The sequence below is a fragment of the Lepisosteus platostomus genome, chromosome 1 (assembly GCF_059453375.1).
Source record: "Lepisosteus platostomus isolate fLepPlt1 chromosome 1, fLepPlt1.hap1, whole genome shotgun sequence".
Classification (NCBI taxonomy): Eukaryota; Metazoa; Chordata; class Actinopteri; order Semionotiformes; family Lepisosteidae; genus Lepisosteus; species Lepisosteus platostomus.
The window spans coordinates 51490113-51508679 of record NC_142611.1 but is presented as its reverse complement, the minus strand read 5'-3'; the positions used below and the strand labels follow the sequence as shown (position 1 = coordinate 51508679).

Sequence of the window (18567 nt, the reverse complement as noted above, 5' to 3'; positions counted from 1 at the left end):
TCCCTGACTAGCATAACTGTCCTTGTTAGATGCTTGGAAACCACTGCACCCAGCAAAAACCTACATAAACAGGAAGAGAACATGCAAGCGCCACACTGAAGGTGTCTCTGTCCAGATTGGCCACAGGACATAAGATCTGTGAAGCAGTACTCACTATGTCGCCATGGTACCACAATTCCACATCTTTTTAAATCAAATGAATATAAAAGATTTTCGTAGTCCCCCTCTCTTGATGTAGTACTTGAGACAGACAAAGAGTACGGGTGAACCATAGCACTTTCTTATGAACAGTGTGCCATGATGCCAGAGGATTGTGAACTTTATTGCAGGTGAATTCCACAGGGCTAGTGGATTGTACTTGCAAAGGAGATTGAGACAAAGGCCGGTTTTTAGAAGATGTGTTTATGCATCTGAGGATGTGGATGTGTATGTATACTGTATGTGTATGTTTTTATTGTAAAGGTTACAGATGAGAGGCCTTTCAGACCATCCGTTTTGTTTGGCAGCTAATAAGTAATTGATCCAAGGCTGTCATCCAGCCAGAGGCTTCAGCAGGCCAGGTATAATGGCTGGGTAGTGTGTTCCATACTCCTACAACCCTTTGTGCCTCCTAGTCTCAGTTTCAAATGCACTTCCACACAGTTTCTCCTTGTGTCGCCCGGTTTGTGTTTCACTGGGTTGACTTTATCAAAACATGTGAGGATTTTGAATACTTATATTTCAGCCTTGTAGTTTTCTCTGTTCAAACTAGAAAAGATGAGTTCTTTCAGCCTGTCAGTGTAAGACTTTCACTTAAGCCCCAGAATGTACCTGGTCTGATTTAATCTTTTTTAGACTGTAATGAGCATACTTATACACAATATTCTGAATAAGGTCTTAAAAGTGCATTGTATAATTATAAAATAGCAACAATTTATTAAAAATGTATCACATTTAACTATCTATACTAACATTTTGCCTTTTATTTACTCTATTAAAGATAGAATATGGACTGTGTATTATATTAATAATATGTGTATTTGATTTAATGACATGGTAACATAAATATCTGAGTCCAAACTCCCATTTTCTAACCACCTCTTCCAATTCAGGATTGCAGAGGAGTCAGAGCCTATTCCTGGCAAGCAATGGGCACAAGACAACAACCCTGGTCAACCCTGGCCAGTCCATTGCAGGGCACACAGAAGCAGACACGCATACGCCTAGGGCCAATTTTTCCAAAAGCCACTGGTATGTTTTTGGATTGTGGGAGGGAATCGGAGCAAACAGAGGAAATGCACATGAACAAGGGGCAAACATGCAAACTCCACACAGACAGCACCCCAGGTCCAAAATTGAGCCAAGGGCTCTGGCACTATGAGGCAGCAATATTAACCACTGCACCATCCTACATATCTGAATGTTTTTAAGATATGCATAAATGCATAAATAGCTTCGTCAAGCTCAGCCTTTCACATTTTGTATTTGTTGTTTATTTTTGTTACCCTATGCACTCTACACTTGTTTGCTTTAAGAGTCATCTGCCAGGTGTTTGCCTAGTCTTGAATTTTATCTAAATCTTTCTGAATTTGATTTGCTACTTCTACAGTGTTTGCTAATCCTCCTATTTTGGTATCATCTATAGATTTGACTACTTTACTAAGTATATCACAATCTAGAAGATCATTGATCTAAATTAGGAAGAGCGCCAGTCTTACATCACCAGAATTTGAGTACTCATCAGTACTGTGATCTCTATTTTCTATCAATAACCAGTTCTCAATCTAAACACTAGAACCCTGAATGCCTACTGCCAGTAATTGCACAATGAATCTTTTGAGAAGAACTTTGTCAAAAGCATAATGAAAATCAAAATCAAAATATTCCGTATTGTATGGTTTATGTGTTCTCAGAGTTACTGTGGCTGCTTCTTCAAAGAACACTAACATGTTGGTTAAGCAAGGCCTGCCTTTCCTAAAAGCTGTTGATCATTCTTAGTGTTAATCTTTGGTTCTGCATTAAACACATTGTGCATGCCTCCTTCTGTTTACTTTTTCTTCCTTTTGTGTGCCTTTATCTTGTAGCTAGTAAGGTTTGGGCATGGTTGGTTAACTGAGACACTTGACCTGTGCTTGTCTGTGCCTTTGCAGGGGCTGTGGGGGTGTCTGGGGGGAGTCTGTGTGTGTGTTTGTGTGTGTCTCTGCAGTGGATGAGAGAGAGTATGTGGGGGAGTCTGTGTGTCTGTGAGTGTGCATGTGTGCCCCTGCAGGGGTTAAGGAAGTTTATGTGGAAGTCTGTGTGTGAGTGTGTGTGCCTCTGCAGGGGTTGAGACAGTTTGTATGGGAGTCTGTGTGTGCCTGTTTGTGTTTCTGTGAGTGTGGGTGTCTGTGCCTCTGCAGGGCTTGAGAGAGGGTATGAGGGGGAGTCTGTGTGTGAGTGTGTGTCTCTGCAGGGCTTGAGAGAGAGTATGAGGGGGAGTCTGTGTGTGAGTGTTTGTATGTCTGTGAGTGTGCGTGTGTGTCTCTGCAGGGCTTGAGAGAGAGAGTATGTGGGAGAGTCTGTGTGTGTAAGTGTTTGTGTGTCTGTGTGTGTGTGTTTCCCTGCAGGGGTTGAGAGAGTATGTGGAAGAGTCTGTGTGGGTGCGTGTTTGTGTATCTGTGTCTGTGAGTGTACATGTGTGCCCCTGCAGGGGTTAAGGAAGTTTATGTGGAAGTCTGTGTGTGAGTGTGTGTGCCTCTGCAGGGGTTGAGAGAGAGTATGTGGGAGAGTCTGTGTGGGTGCTTGTTTGTGTATCTGTGTCTGTGACTGTGCGTGTGTGTGCCCCTGCACAGAATATGCACAGAGAGAGTATGTAGGGACCCAGGGTGCCTTACTGAGCTAAGCGGTATCTTGGGGAAATTTTTACTAATAGACTGAATGCAAGCTGGAACCCTCACTTAATGTGCTTTTGTCTGCTTTATTTCTAGAGCTTTGTTGACGTATGTTAGTGCTATATTGGTGTCTGAAGCAGGAAGCAATGCAGGCTGAAGCCAAACCTTTCAACAATTATTTAGAGAAGGAGAGAGAAAACAGAAGGGAGGGAGGGGCCATGGGGAAGACAGAGAGATTCAGTGTGTGTCTGAATCAGCAGCAAGAGAGCAACCTTGACTGGCACCCAAGTGGAAGACAGCGATTCCAGGATGAAGCCATAGCAATGCTGAGGGATTTCCGGCACCTACTGCCCTTCCTTTCCAGCACCTGGAGTAATAATCTGGCGGGCTAGGAGAACACTGGGCCTAGGTGAAAAGGGGCCTTTGCATCACCTCTCCTTCCTCAGCTTTCTTCGTGCCTTTTGCCCCTTGTGCAATGTGAAAATGAGGACAGCCTCTGAAAGGCCACGAGTGAACCTGCCAAAGGAAGGTCATGGAAATTGCAGAAGCTGCAGTTGGTTGGGGAGCACCGCACTTAAAGATGGTGGAGTCTCGAGTCCTTTAACTTCACCGCATTGGTGACTCAGCCGTCACTATGCCTTTGAGTGAAGCTTTGCAAAGGTGGCTGGCAAGGGTTGATGACAATACGGAGGAGGTGCCTGAAATACCCTTGGAGCAAAGTGTGCAGTCCAAATGACAGAACATCACTGGCAGTCTGGATTAGAGGGAATTGTGGGGGGGGGGGGAGGAAAGCAGCTTCACGGCAGATACCACAGCAATTCCTTTTCTTGGAGGTTCTGCAGACTGCAGATGGATGAAGACTGTAGCAAAGCTCTGCAGCTGAAAGATCAGCAATAAGTACTGGAGCCTTTCCAGATGGACCAGATGGTGAAAGGTTTCGGAGTGAAGAGCTCAACATTTGCAGAAAAAGAAGGAACTTTATGTTTTCAAAACTCTGCCGGTGATGAGCCATACTTCTTCAGAGACCTGGGTATGATCACCAAATACGCAACCTGTTCATTTTTCCTTGTGACATACAGAACATACTGTACATATGAATATATACAGTATGTACTTAATTCCAAAAGAAATGTACAATTTAGAGACTGCAATAAATGAGACAAAATTGTATTATCTGTGGATATTAAGTAAAATAATTTCAGAAAATATTGTTTTCACATTATGTGTCTAAATTTCTAATAAACACCATGCAGATGTTCCTTACTTTTCAGAACTGAGATGCGGTTAAAGATCAGAATCAAATTAAATATTCAAATGAAATGAAATATTATAAGAGGCACAACCATCAGGGTGTGTATACACAGTAAACAGTCACCTCATGATATGCCAAATATACATCTCAGTTACAACAACTGCCAGATCACTGACTGTACTGTACACTCTACTGTAGGGAGTGCTATCCTTTAGATTAGATGTTATACCAGGGTGTTGACTATTCTTTCTGCTGTTCATAATAGTACGAATATTAAAACACTAGTAAAATTCCTCCCTGGGCCTGCAAAATCTACCCTGCTTTTTGAACAGCACCAAAAAAATGCAAGGGGTTATTATGAATTATAACAATACTTTGTGAAGTTTACTACAAAAAAATTAAACAGTGTATTTTACATGATCACATACCTGGCTACAGTAGGCTTGGTACAGTACTCTTTTCCTATGGTTAAAGACTGAATGAATAATGATAACAGATTCCAATTAGTTTGTAAAGGATAGGCTAATTTCTTTGTGTTATTTTACTGTAACCTGGTTCAATGTGTATGTACCAACAGCCATATCACCCTGCAACTCACAATTGACAACCCACTGAAGCTCAGCAGGTGTGAGCCTGGTTGCTGCTAGAAGAGGTATTAGAGGGGCCAGCAGAAAATATACAGTTTTTATTTTACTTAAAAGCCAGGGTCTCACAACTGCACTTGTGTATTCTTCAATCTACAGCATTTATAAGAAATTATAGCAAATATCAACAGTTCAGTGGACCTCCAGGATTAGGACTGAGAATTCCTGAACCAAGAGTACATTTGGTAAGTTATTATTGATAAAATGTACAAAACAGTATAGTAGTTCTGTTTCAGTATTTCCATCATATTGCTCCCTCTGCTGCTGCAATAAGGTAATTGTATTAATATAGCAGCCACATTTACTGGGAAAAAAAACCTAATGCTCTTTTGTGCAATTACAGTTGAGTGCAAAAGTGTGGGCACCCCGGGTCAAATTGTAAGTTTTAATGAATCTCTAAGTGAAAAGAAGCTGACCCAAATTCTGTGTGGTACAAACAGTTTTGTAGATATTCAAAGCAAGAAAAAACAGTGAATCTGACGTGCGAAAGTCTGTGTACTCTGTCAGTGTGTACTTAGTAACACCTCCATTGGCAGAAATCAGAGCATCCAAACCTTTTCTGTAGTGAGAAAAGAGTATTTCTATTTTTGCTTTTGGAGTTTTTCCTACTCTTGCTTGAGGAACTCTTCTGGCTCAGAACTATTCTTAGGTCTTGCATGCACTGCATGCTTGAGATCTCCCCACAGATTTTCAATAATATACAGATATTGCAGTGATCTCTGGGTTCTGCTTTGCAGATCTGCCCAGTTTTCAGGCAGTTCTATCAGATTTTTCTGGGTCTCCTAGATCTTGCCTTGACTTTACTTTTCCTTTAACTTTCATGTGTCAATGGTGTTTCTGACAGTTGAAATTTCCAGCTGGAAGCATTTAGACACCATTTTATAGCCTTCCTCTGCTTTGTAAGAGTGAATTATCTTTATCTTCAAGCCCTCAGACAGCCGCTTAGAGGAGCCCATGGTTGTTGAAAGCAAGCAGAACAGAAATCACAACCTGAGAGCTTAGAAGGGTCAGAGTATTTGTTCAACCATGGAATTCTTCACCTGGCTCAATTTAAGGCCTAGCGAGTCATTCAAGTTTTGGGGCCTTTGAAAAACACAAATTAAAAACCTAGTAATGAATCAACTGTGAGGGTGTCCAGACTTTTGCATCGGTCACATTCACTTTTTTATTTTTTCAATAAATATTAAATAATAAATCATACTTTTGCATTACAGTTTACAGAAAGCTGTTGGGTTTCACTTAGTACCATGCAGAGGTCATGTCACCTCTTGTTCACGTAGAGATTAAATGAAACATAATTTAACCAGGGGTGCCTAAATGTTTGCACAAAACTGTATGTTTTTAGAAAAATAAGATACAGTATACAGATTTAGGATATCGATAAAATGTTATTTGTATCATTTTGACTAATCACCTGAGCAATATCGAACATCTACTGATCTGTGGGATGATTTGTGGCAACTAGGGCACAGGCACAAGCTTGTCCTGGTACTGAGGGATGAATGGGACAGAACAAGACAGTATACAGACATAAAGCACTTTTTTCTGGGTCGACTCTGAGTGACACTACTTCCACAGGTTATCCCAATTAGAAAATAAATTATCCTAGATATTAACTTTACTTTCATACATGTGGAGATAAAGACCAGAACAATGACCATTAACATTCCCAGTCTCCCATTTTGTAGCAGCGGTTGCCTTCTTAATTTAGTGGCCACATGCATGGGAGGGTTTCTTCTCTCAGATCCTCAGGAAAAGCACAATCCAGCCTAAAGCTACTGCACTTGATTTCCACCTACAGGGGAAAACCCTTAGCACACAGGCCTATGATCCATTCTAGTCTAAAGTGTATAATAACGGTTTCGCAATAAGCACTAATGGAGAAACTTCTGCTGTTCAATAAATGGTAACACAACTGACAGTCCAGTCCAGCTACTTAGAAGAGATTTACTGAGAAGACAAAGCGACCGAAAAGAGCTTTTATACAAAATATACCACTAGGTGGTGCTGCTTTGCCGCCTTTGACTGTATGGGAAATTTGCACAACCTGGGACATTAACATTTTATTTTCTTTCACTTTATTGATGGTCATCAAGTTCTATGATTCACAGGGGCCTTTATAAGAGCTCCGGTGATGAAACTGAACACTAACCAAAACAAACCTGTGAATATAGATAAATCCTTGAACAGGACAGGATACTAAAGTTAAGATACTCAGGTTGAGAGGGTTTGCTCCAGAGTTCACCAGAGTTTGAATTTTTTTTGCAAAGATTAAGAGTGTTTGGAGATGAACAGAAAATAATGCTCCTCTTTTACAATGCTGCAATAGAGATTTCTATTTGTTATGGTATAACAGTGTGACTTGGTCATTTATCAGTCCAATTAAGAAAAACAAAAATCACCCATCTTGTCCAAAGAGCAATGAAGGCAATGAGAGTGAACCAGTTCTCCTCCTGGCAGACAATGTTTGAACAATTCATGATACAACAGGGGGAAAACTTATATCTGAATCTTTTCATATTGTTAATTATGAAAATCAACTTGTTCCCTCTAACAAATGTTTAAGGGTTCCCAAATGTAGATCAAATACAAACAAATATTCATACGGTCCCTTCAATTCGTAGATTCATATGATCTATTTAAGCAATTAACACACACACAAAGTGCCAAGGATAAATGCAATTGTCACAGTATAAACCAATTAAGGTGCTGCTAGGGTATGATAAAGTTGATCTTATCTTGAAGTTGCTGACACAGAACTAAATTAACCTGTAAAGTGAATGATAAACATTTACTAAATTGATATTACTGCTTAATTGTTATGTGAGGCCTGGTAATATAAGAGTATCCCTTGAATGTGAAAACATCTATTTTAACTTAATAAAATGCAGTTTTCCATATATTTTTTTAAAAACGTTATTTTTATTGAAAAGTACAATCGTAATTGGAATTGATTACTAATCTAATGTTAATCTGTAAAACGAACAGTTCACATCTGATTACTGAGTTAATGCAGGCTGTAAAATTTAGCATGAAGACATTGTAAATTGAGTTATGCATTATTAGCAGATTCATACAAAAATATTAAATTTTCTAAATTTATAAACATACATAAAGACTTTTATGTAGTTAGTCTCTACATGTTAATTAAGCAAAAATATTAAGAAAAGGTTTAGCGCTCAATTTACAAGTTAACTTATTTTCGTTTTCTTGACAATTTTAAAATCCTCACAAAATGTCTCAAGAGATTATAGGCTCAGGTAGCAACCCCAGAAAACGTAGAAAACTGGTCTCTGGTTTGTAGGAAAAGAATGCAAACACGTTTCTCTTCAAGATGCGGTGCTAGCACGATGTATCTTAGAAGATCACTCGGAAATCAACTAAGACATGTTCAACTTCAGTTCCAGATGCGCTTGTGCTGTTTATAGCCATAACTGTCGTCCGGGACTCACTGGCTTCCAGGTGCCCCGAGTCTGTAACTACAACTATGTCGGCGCGGATTAGAAATCGAAACCCGGTACACCCACCACAGACCCTGAACCTAACCAAATCCCTAATTTACCTAATTTACCTAATTTCCAAACCCTAATACTGTAGCGCGCATTACGATTATCTTTCCGGTTTCTTCTAGTTACCACGCCTAAACCATGCACGTCAGACTGTAAGCATCAGGCTTCTGCGAGTTCTCTTTGCGCCCTCCGCCCGGAAGAAGCCAGTCACAGCCTGAGAGAAACATGGGGTACAGTGTAGCCTGGACATTTGCGTACTTCTAATAAACTGACAAACGGTCTTGATCGTGGCTTCCAAGTCAGAAGTTCGCGAGGATGCATCTCTTCAGGAAAATTACCCGTTAAATGAGATTACTGAGACTGACTGATGAAGTTAAAGATCTAGGTAAGGGAGGACGTGGTGGTCTTCTGGAAAGAAAAGAGTAACAGTTATACAAGTTGATCCAGCGGTGAATTTGATTCAACCTTGATAATTACAGCGACTAAAAATCCCAGCGTCTTCAGTTCATTTCGTTTTTTTCCTGATACTTTTTTTTTACATTTGTGTTGCGGCTGTCAGATTTTCAGGAGTTGTTTCTGGGGGAAACTGCTTGCCGAGAACGACGATCTTTCTTATTAGATCCGACAAGATAAGTGACGCAAGTCAGCGGGGATAACGCATCCAAAAATTATAACAGTACTAGCTGTACATATTTTTTAAATGGTTACTTTTTAATATCGCTTTAAACTTTTCGTCAATCTGATTAGAATGCCTGATCCAAATCCCACTTTACCCGGAAGAGCTCTCCAAAAAACTTGCACACTTGTGGTGTTCCTTTGCGCTGTCCATCTCTCGGTCACCCTTCTCTATTATTTAAATACTTTAGACGTCTTTCGTAACTCGTTTGCCCAAAACCAGCAGCAGAACACCTATAGCACCTCAGCTCTAAGCCGTTCTGAAGCGAATTTAACGTCAAACCTTTCTGAACGACAACCTCCTGGAGCAAGGTCGCCAACAGTGAAAGCCAAAGACCTTGAGCAATGTCCCGAAACTTCACCTCTTCTAGGTAAGTACAATACTTTGGCGCAAATCTTATTTATGTTGTATTGTCATTAGACTGCGTCTAGGTACTAGAGCTTTATTTTTGGTGTCTGGGGTGAAGAACTCCATCCGTTCTAAACATGTCTGGTGAAACACTTTGAAATTACTGTTGTGTGGCAGTTCACTTTGAAGCCGTGGCATTTCATAATTAAGGGATTGGCTAAGAATTCTCAGATGCGGTTTACTTAAATATACATAGCATAGCATATATTTTCCTGATAGTGCTTCAAAATATTCAAAAGGTATTCAGAAAGCCCTTTCTTGTCAGAACTAGAATTAATTACACCAGCATCATTACACCTAGGTCTCAGGTCTCAGTCGTCCCCCCAGGTCAGAATTTCTGAGAGAGAAGAGGGATTCTCCTACATTCTCCCCCAGTATAGGGAGTGGGCACCCTGTGCTGTAGGAGCTACCTTCCCTCAGATGAGAAGTTGAAAAGTGGAAAAATCCTGTCCTCTAGGTGACTAAAGCACATTTCCATATGGTGCTGTCTGGAACTGCAGAGTGAGAGCCTGGTGTCCTGGCTAAACGTTCCTTTGAACTTTGACTATCTGGTCTGCTGGAAGCTGTTCTTGAATCCAGATGGAGATGTAATTTCTCTCTTCTCAGCCTGATCTGCTGTGTAGTGGGGCTGCTTGTATCATAGCTTTGGCAGGTCACACAGATTGGAGCTGCATTTCAGTGGGGAATGAATCTGTTCCCTCTTGTTTCTAAATTGCTTTGGGATCCTTGGGGATGAAATGTGCTGTATGAATCTGATTTATCTTTGTCATATCAAGTATACTGTGTGATAACTATAATTATAATACCAGCAAAACAAGTAAGAATAACAAAATAAGCCAATGATTATCTTCAAATGATACAGTTAGTATGGAAGCTAAATCTTTAATTCTGTCTAACTCTATAAAAGACTATGCAGTTTAGGGTCTTGTATTTGGTGATAAAGGCAATGCACATAATTAATAAGTTTTGCCTGGGACAAAACCTGTTTCTCGGGTTGGAGAAAATTGTGGTTTGCTCATGGACTCCATATAAAAGGCTGTTCAGATACTTAAAACATTACTTGAAATGTTTCATTTGAAAGTAAGTAGGCAATAGTTTTTGATCTTGCCTAGTCTCTAGCCTAGAGACTCGCACACAAAATCAACACACAAAGATAAAACATGTTGCCATACTATATGTATGGGACCAGTTATCTTGCATTTGAGCCTGAGGCTCAAAATATCCTTAAAAAGCAATCAATTTAATCAGAACTTTTGTTCAGGTCAATGGTAGTGTCAGTGATTAAGTGGTTAATCAAAAAAATTAAACTCTAGAAACCTTGGGGACAATTAATCAGATCAGAGGAACAATAATGCACTTTCTTTATATTAACCTGTGCCAGTACTCTGTCACCAGAGCAGCAGTATCTTTTTTTCTAACATTGTGGCCAAAACTGTACTCGTTAAATGAGTAAAGACTCTAAATGAGACTGTAATAGTGCATTGTCCAGTTTTACCATAACATCCCTGTATTTAAATTCTATGCCTTTAACAAACCCTTAACATTTCTCTTTCCCTACATTGTGTAGATGTTGAAAATGATATGTTGACATCAGATACCTGAGTCTTATTCATAAGCCTCTTCTAGTTCCCATTTTGTATTTAGTTTCTGTTTTCTACCTACATGTAAAACTATGGACTGCCTTACATTAAACGTCATTAGACAGGTGTTTTTCCAGTCCTGTAGTTTTCATAAATGCATGACTCTTGACTTATTTCAGAGCAGCAATATCGTTTCTAAAATGTGGTAACCAAAATTGTACATAATATTCCAAATGAGGTTTTACTAGTGTGTTGTACAATTTTAAGACAACATCCCTTGTTTTAAAATTCTACACTATTAATCCTTGTGCGACATCGTTTATGTGACATGCCTTTCATTTTACTTTTTTGATTGCTTTTCCACACTGTTTTGAAGCGTAAATTTCGTGTGAACATGCAGTCCCAAGTCTTTTTCATTAGTAACGTCTTCTAGTTCAGCATTTCTGATTTTGTATTCAGTATTTTGTATTTGTATAGTTTATGTTTTTATTTCCAGGTGTTGGCCCAATCTTGAATTTGATCTAATCTTTCTCTTACGTAATTTCTCTTATCTAATCGAATGCTTTTGAATTTCAATAGCTGTTTTGGCAGTGGTAGTCCTAAACTGAGCTAGTTTACCGCTTATACAGTACCAGGCTCTAGATCATTGATATAATGTTAAAGAAAAGAGCAGTGCTTCTAAGACTGATTTCTGTGGTACACATTTAAGCACATTGCCTCAGTTTGATCATTTACATCTTATTTGTATTTTGTTACTTTTCCAAACATACTTACCACCCATAATTTATGAATTACTTTTTTGTGAGAAATGTTATTAAATGCCATATGAAAATCCAAATATCCCATAGCATGTGCTATGTATGTGTCCAGTACTTACGGTGTCTTTCCAAAGAACAATTTTAGTTTTTAAAGCTAGGTGAACTATCCTTTAAGTGACGCATAGATCCTGATTCTGATATAATTTTTAGATTCTGCGACTGTCGTTCGTTTTGGCTTTTTGGTTTGCAGTGTTTTGGTGCAGTAGGTTAGGTGGCCGTATTTTGAACAGATTTCTAAGGATGAGTGAAATGTGCACTCAAACAATGTTAATCATTGGAAATGGTGAATATGTTTACAAGGCAGTTTCACATAATGGGAAGCATAAGAAGTTGTTTGCTCTAGAAAGTTCTAGAACTCTAGGAAAATGCAGATATAATTTTCCGTATAATTGCTTTAACTAAGTTACCAGTTTTGGTGGCACAGTGGCACAGCTGTTAACATTGCTGCCTCGCAGCGCTGGGGCCCTGAGTTGAATGAGTGCAGTTCTGGACCTGGGGCGCTCTCTGTGTGGGGTTTGGATGTTCTCCCCATGTTTGAGTGGGTTCCCTCCAGGTGCTCCAGTTTCCTCCCACAGTCCAAAGACATACTGTTGGGTTAATTGGCTTGTGGGAAAATTGGCCCTGGGTGTTAGCTTCTCTGTGTTTGTCTTGTGCATCCCGTCTAACGTGTACCCCGGCTTGTTGCTTGCCGGGATAGACTCCAACTCCCCCACGACCCCAGATTGGATGAAGCAATTAGAAAATGGATGGATGTATCGATATGTATGCAATTCAAAGACATATAGTTTCCTGAATTGACACAGAATGTTTTTTTTTTTGTTGTTGTTCTCTGCAGTGGGTCCCTTGAGAATAGAGTTTTCTCAGCCCGTGGGCTTGAAACAGATCGAGTTAGAAAACCCCGAGCTCAGAGATGGTGGCCGATACATGCCAAAGGACTGCATAGCCCGGCAGAAAGTGGCCTTTATTATTCCATTCCGCAAGCGTGAAGAGCACCTGAAGTTCTGGTTGTACTACCTGCATCCCATTCTCCAGAGGCAGCAGCTCGACTACGGGGTGTATGTGATAAACCAGGTAAGAATCCACTTCGACAGAATGGTGTCATCGAAAGGCAGGTGACAGCTCTGGTATGTTGTTGCTGTTTTTGCATTCCATTCAAATGTTGTTGCATTGGCATTTTGCATTCCTCGTTTTGTGTTGTTAAAAAAAGTGCAGAGCCTCCTGTGTATTTTTTGTTTCCGGAATGCACGAGAACTATCCTTTGAAGGTGTGTGGCCTTTTTCTCCCAGCTGTTGGGCTTTGAGGGGTAAAAGTCCGAAACAATTAGTTCTGCCTAATATAGTAGAAATGAAGTGGTTTGTTACTTTTAGAATGAATAACAGTTGCAAAATTAACTTAGTGTTCAGCTCTGTGCACTTAAGCATGAATCTTTTTTTTTAAAACAGGTAGACAACTTCTGCACTGTAGAGTTTTTGCCGACCTGCCAATACTCAATATACATTTACAAGGGTCGTCTTACATACTGTTGTCGGTTATTTCTTAAGATTTGACTTGGTTATAGTTGCTGATACAGCCAGACTTCCATAGTCCTAAGTTTGTCACTGGTGTCACAGTGCCCGTGCTTGTGAAATTAACACAGTTTTATTGCTGCCTTATCCAGAACTGTTAACAAAGGATGGTGTTCAAAACAGAAAACCAAAAGCATGCGTACATTTAAAAACCTGTTTTATCAAGCTAAGAGGAAACCATGTGACACTAAGATGGCTTTAAACAGCTTTTCTCTGTTCTGTCCTGGGCATAAAAATTCCCTATTCACACGCAGAGCTTTTTTACTAAAATGAATATTTTCATATTTTGGATATGAATTAAATGTTTGTAGTATCATTTTGATTACTTGATTACTCACTAATTAGACTGGAGCATCCGGGTAACAATTGCATGAGCACAAAATTGCTTCATTAGTGAGAGAGATGAGGTGATTTAATATTTTGAGTTAAATCAAGTGGGGAAAAAAAAGGAAGAAAAATGGATAAGAACCCAAAGGCCGCACTTATCAACAGAACAACACCTTTCTGCCCCCAGTATGTTGTAGACTGTCACTCACTGTCTGGGGTATTCACAGTTTCTAACCTCTCCAAAATCAAGAGGAAGGTGCAAGTTTAAGGTCTATAAAGGACTGCGTGGTGCAACGTTGGTCAAGTCCTGGGATCTCACTCACTGCTTTTTCTGGGCCTGATCCTGACATGACAACATTCTAGAGACGACAGTGGCATGTCGACAGCATACATCCTTGTGCTTCTTTTTCAACTGTGGCTTTCTTGGGAGTGGAGAGTGTGACTCTACCTAGTCTTTAGCCCCATTGAACATTTGTGAAATGAGCTGAGGTTACACGTGGCATGTAGGGTCCAGAAACTGGGAATTGACGCATGCTTGTTCAGGCTTTATGAATCTCACAAGACATCATCTGCAACTTGGTGTGAAGCATAAGTCAGAGGTGTACAGCTTGTTTTGTTTCCAACAGTGGTCACAGACATTAGCTTGTAACTTTCACAGTAGACCCCCTTGTCAGCCAGCCAGCCAGCCATATCACCTTGCAACTCACAACTGGCAACCCACTGAAGCTCAGCAGGTGTGAGCCTGGTCAGTACCTGGATGGGAGACCTCCTGGGAAAAACCAAGGTTGCTGCTGGAAGAGGTGTTAGTGGGGCCATCAGGGGGCGTTCACCCTGCGGTCGGTGTGGGTCCTAATGCCCCAGTATAGTGATGGGGACACTATACTGTAAACAGGTGCCGTCCTTCGGATGAGACGTAAAACCGAGGTCCTGACTCTCTGTGGTCATTAAAAATCCCAGGGTGTTTCTCGAAAAGAGTAGGGGTGTAACCCCGGCGTCCGGGCCAAATCTCTCATGGCCTCATAACCTCCTAATAATCCCTCTCTATGAGCTGGCTTCATCACTCTGCTCTCCTCCACACTGATAGCTGGTGTGTGGTGAGCGTTCTGGCGCACTATGGCTGCCGTCGCATCATCCAGGTGGGGCTGCACATTGGTGGTGGTGGAGGGGTGTCCCCATTACCTGTAAAGTGCTTTGAGTGGAATGTCCAAAAAAGCACTATATAAGTGTAAGCAATTATTATTATTAATATTAATTGTAAATAAACCTGTGATGTTAAACGTCATAGTGAATCTACATACGTCTGTTCAATAAATAAGATGATAAGTTTCTTGATAATTGGTGGTAAAGGTGGTTTACTACAGTAGATACCATTAAATATTACTGACAATCAATCAGTATTAATTGCATAATTTTTCAATTTTGGTCCAAACACTTTCTATAATATTTTCACATTTTTTTAAGAAGTGAGTCTATTTATAAATTGCTGAACCACAATAATCTTGTCTCATGACATTATGCTATTGGCAGAAGGTAAATACGTCTGGATATTTAACAAACGAGAAAATAAACCTTTTAGGATCTGTAACAAGTAAACAAGTCTGGCAGGCTCTTTTTAAATCCTTTCCAAGTATTCATTCTGTAATTTTACTCTTTCTGTCTATGGAGGTGGGGCATTTCTGCTACACAGTCTGAGGAAGAACACTTTTTTGAATGCTTGATTTTGGCTTTTATCATGTTACATGCATGCCTTTTTAAGCAGTTTGTCTGAGTGGGTTAGCTGCACTAAGCCTGCCTTAACTGTATTAAAACAGCCATTCCAGGATCCCATGCCAAACAAACCTGTCTAACTTCAAGGGCTCAGTCGAGTGTGATATTTGTTTTGTCCCATTGTTCTGTGATTCATCATTCTGTGTAGCTTCAACGCTACATTGCCACACTACTAAGCCACCTTTTTCTTTACATGTGTTCTTTTTTCACAAAAAATGTACTGAATCTTTATCCAGTAGTTCCATACACACCAATTCTCTCTAATCTTGGACTACACAAGAGAATGTTGGGGTTGTTACATGTCCTTATTGTGAATTGAGTTCTTTCTAAACTGTAAAAGCAGCAACACAAAAGAAACTGAGGTTACAGTCACAGGGTGCCCTAATTTCATTATTTACATCTAATGCCATTCATGTTCTTTTTGACATTTACGTGCTCCAAAGAATTTGTGAAGATTTTATAAACTATGACCACATCTGTTTCTCGTGCTCGTCTGGCGCACATTCTCAGATTGAGCTATAACTTATTCCTGTCTTCCCTGTAGCTGAAGCCACACACACACACACCTGAGCTCATCTTAGCTTTGCCTTCTTTGGCGAAATCTCCCACATGCTTCTTCATTCCTGTCCCAAATGTGACAGGGCACCGTTACTGCATTTATATCGCTTGCGTGTAATAGTTATTCATTTATATACTGTAGATTTTGTAGTAGTTAGTTATTTCTTAATCTTCTCAAATGTCCAGAACAGTGTTTTATTTGTTTCATTATGAGACTCCTTGAGCAAACAGAGCTTTCCAGCACCTTCTCACAGCAAGAGATTTACACAGGTAACGAATTAGGGGAGTTTCACACGTCGTGGCCTAGTGAGTGAAGAGAGGGGGCGGCAGGGTTTTACTTTGGATGTGAAATCCAATGAAAGATGCAGAGAAAGGGGCAGAAAATAGAAAATAGTGTGATGCCGAACGATGAAGGAATTAAAATGGGGGATTTAAATGATGCTTATTGTTTAAATTGAATTATATTTCAAGTTCATTTCAGCCTTGAATGAAACCACAATGTTAATAAACAGCAATAAAAGTAGGTTTCATTTTTTCTGCAGCAGTAGAATTTTTAACATAGGTTTTTCTTATTTTCATTAGTTCAAGTGACTTCACTAAGTTTTCGGGTGCTGCTGTGCCTTGTGTCTTAACCTTTTTCAATATTTAGGCAGTGAAGAAAACCTTATGTTGACAGTTGTTGAACTGTTAATTGGGTTTGTTGCTTAATTTTGTGGATAGCCCCCATGCTAGAGCTTTTTTTTTTAAAAAAAAACATTCTTTCTCCTCCTTTTGTTACAGTTTTTTTTTACTCACACTTATCCTTTCCACCTTCACAGCCTTCTTGCCAGTTTAAAGTTTGGAATGAGTATACAGTACATGGCATAAAGATACTAGGGTAACTGCTGGTTGTGTTGGACAGCACAGTTATCCAGCACAGTTCAGGGCCCTTGTGAAAGACTTGTACTATTTTGCATTAGTCACCAATGGAACTGAACACACGACTCGATAGTTTAAATTGCTTGTATTTGTCATGCTTGCCCGGAAGGCACAGTTTCTAACACTAGCCTAGAAATCCCCCCAGTTCCTCTCGAACACAGCAGCAGAGGCCAAGAAACACACCATGTTGGGCGAATGGCCTTCAAGCAACAAGATACAGGGGTGGAGAGACAGATGTACGCCCTTCATAACATATAAATCTTTCGCTCTCTGTTTTCAGTGCCAGCAGATATATTTAGCAAGTGTTTTGGTTGTGATATTTTAAATCACCCGTCCCCCTTGTACTGCAGCGTACTAATCGAGTCCCATCTTTTTTTTTCCAGTTGGATTTTATTCTTCCAGGAATGTGGAAGGGCTAGTTAGAATGACTGCATGGCTTCCTCTTTGCTTGTAATCGTTATGGGAGACTCGGGCATTGAATGTTTTGAAGGTTTGCACAGGAAAAGACCTGCAGCTGCATTCTTGGACGAAAACTCCTCTGGGGGTGGGTGTCATAACGGCTAAATTGCACTGCAACAGGAAATCCAGTTAAACACAGAGGTTTACAGATTATTTTCACAAGGGAGTCTGAGTATTTTAAATTTATTGTATTTTAACAAGGCACTGGAGTTCGAAATAGCCCAGGTGTGCTGAATGCACAACTCAAAGCACACAAAATATTAGGAAGCAGGCAAGCACCCAAATCCTCACGATCCCACAACCAGAAATAGTGGTATATATTATCAAAAATAGTTCTTCACAGTCCAGGATGCCTTGTGATATGTGACCTGGATCTTGAGAACTACATTCAACATAGATTATGGCACCTACATTCCAGAGCCCTCATGTTTTTTATATAATTCCAGATGTCTCAGATTGGTACTTTCTTCCTGCTCAGTTTGCTAGGCTTTTGCACCTACAGTGCTTTGCAAAAGTATTCAGACCCTTTAAAAGTTTTCAAATGTTGATGGATTACAAATGATACTCACACATCTTTTTCCAATCAGTAGATTCAGATGCTCAAACAGAAACACGTTACTGATAAAATTAGGTATTTGTCAGCAGCTGTCTAAAAAAAATTTAAAATGATGTGTACGTACTGTATCATTGGTAATCCAGCAAAATTTGAAAACTTAAAAAGGGTCTGAATACTTGAGCAAAGCACTTTAATTCCCAATGATGACAAGCAGTATCCTGCTATCAGTTGCTGACATTGAGATATGAAAAGAAAATCCACAAGGTTGTGTCTGACATGCTGAGGTTGTCCTCTAAAGTTTTATTGTGTATTAGACTAATGACGCAAGGGACTTCCATACTTTTCTTTTTTTTTATCAGATATTTCTTGAGCACAGTATTTGCAGAGGGCTTGGCTGGTATGATAAAAAGTAAGTGTGTGTCAAACACGTTTGTTGATGATGAGTCTCATCAGACACCCAATAGTGCCTGTGCCTGATTGCTGTACATGTTTGATGAATCATTACATGATGGCTTGTCTTCTCTGTATTAAATACATTTGTTGATAAGATCAAAATCATAATAATGTGCATACTGTGTACAGTGAAGTGTTGAAGTCTTTTGAAACTGCGCAGTATTCACATACTGTATTTAAGGTAGTTTCATTGACATCTCTGGAGAGCTTAAGGTGTTTTCTTTTTTC

General features: G+C 39.8%; 1 protein-coding gene across 1 annotated transcript in view; it reads left to right on the top strand.

Moving 5' to 3' along the window:
- The first annotated feature begins 8236 nt into the window (after positions 1–8236).
- b4galt1l (DP-Gal:betaGlcNAc beta 1,4- galactosyltransferase, polypeptide 1, like) overlaps positions 8237–18567 on the top strand; it is a 34558-nt gene continuing 24227 nt past the window's right edge. The window contains exons 1-2 of the mRNA XM_088631602.1: positions 8237–9300; positions 12572–12807. Of these exons, the coding sequence (XP_088487728.1) occupies positions 9003–9300; positions 12572–12807 (534 nt within the window). The 5' untranslated portion in view covers positions 8237–9002. The remainder of the gene's footprint in view (positions 9301–12571; positions 12808–18567) is intronic.